The sequence below is a fragment of the Myotis brandtii genome, unplaced genomic scaffold, assembly GCF_000412655.1.
Source record: "Myotis brandtii unplaced genomic scaffold, ASM41265v1 scaffold79, whole genome shotgun sequence".
Classification (NCBI taxonomy): Eukaryota; Metazoa; Chordata; class Mammalia; order Chiroptera; family Vespertilionidae; genus Myotis; species Myotis brandtii.
Genome location: NW_005371173.1, coordinates 6,934,444 through 6,935,598, shown reverse-complemented (window position 1 = coordinate 6,935,598; position 1,155 = coordinate 6,934,444). Strand labels below are relative to the sequence as shown.

Here is a 1,155-nt window from a genome sequence, read left to right as displayed (position 1 = left end):
CGGGGCCGGGGGCCCCCCGAACCACGGAGAGAGCCACCGGGAGGTGCGGCCGCGCTATGGACCCCTGACCCCACTGGGTCACTCGGACTTGTAACGTGTGTACTGACCGCCTGCCGGCCCTTCGCAGGAGAGAGGGGGACCTGGCCCTCCCTCCCTCGGCCGCCCTCCTGCACACGCAGTGACACCACGGTCGGGGTCTGGATTGCGGTTCTCACGCCCCTTCGGTGGGGAGGGGGTGTTTAACCCGAGGCCTTCGGTCCTTCGGTGTCTTGTGAGTGTTCTGTGTAGGTACATGTTCTGCTCTTAAGTTGATAAATAGACATATATCGAGCGTGTCCACGTCTCCTCACCGATCCTTAGGAGTCCTTTGGCACCATGTCCTGTGTGCATTATAAATTCGCTTCCAAACTCAACTATGACACCGTCACCTTTGATGGACTGCACATCTCCCTCTGCGACCTAAAGAAGCAGATTATGGGGAGAGAGAAGCTGAAAGCTGCCAACTGCGACCTGCAAATCACCAACGCGCAGACCAAGGAAGAATATACTGATGATAATGCTCTGATTCCTAAGAATTCATCTGTATTTGTTAGAAGAATTCCTATTGGAGGTGTTAAATCTACAAGCAAGAGGTACGTTATAAGTCGACCTGAACCAGTGATGGGAACTTCAAAAGCAATTGATGACTCTTCTGCATCTATTTCTCTGGCCCAGCTTACAAAGACTGCCAATCTGGCTGAAGCCAATGCTTCTGAAGAAGATAAAATTAAAGCAATGATGTTGCAATCTGGCCATGAATACGACCCAATCAATTACATGAAGAAGCCTCTAGGTCCACCACCTCCATCTTATACCTGTTTCCACTGTGGTAAACCTGGCCATTCTATTAAGAATTGCCCAACAAATGGGGATAAGAACTTTGAACCTGGTCCTAGGGTTAAAAAGAGCACTGGATGCCAAAACCGGTTTGGCTCAGTGGATAGAGCGGACTGAAAGGTCCCAGGTTTGATTCCGGTCAAGGGCATGTACCTGGGTTGCGGGCACATCCCCAGTAGGAAATGTGCAGGAGGCAGCGGATCGATGTTTCTCTCTCATCGATGTTTCTAACTCTCTATCTCTCTCCCTTCCTCTCTGTAAAAAATCAATAAAATATAT

At 50.1% G+C, this 1,155-nt stretch overlaps 2 protein-coding genes across 5 annotated transcripts in view; one reads left to right on the top strand and one right to left on the bottom strand.

Annotated features, from left to right (window-relative positions):
- The window catches only part of NYAP2 (neuronal tyrosine-phosphorylated phosphoinositide-3-kinase adaptor 2), a 216,146-nt gene that overhangs the window by 97,335 nt on the left and 117,656 nt on the right, over positions 1-1,155 (bottom strand). The window lies entirely within an intron of this gene.
- LOC102253968 (E3 ubiquitin-protein ligase RBBP6-like) overlaps positions 203-1,155 on the top strand; it is a 1,532-nt gene continuing 579 nt past the window's right edge. Inside the window, exon 1 of the mRNA XM_014530998.1 lies at positions 203-928. Within this exon, the coding sequence (XP_014386484.1) occupies positions 376-928 (553 nt within the window). The 5' untranslated portion in view covers positions 203-375. The remainder of the gene's footprint in view (positions 929-1,155) is intronic.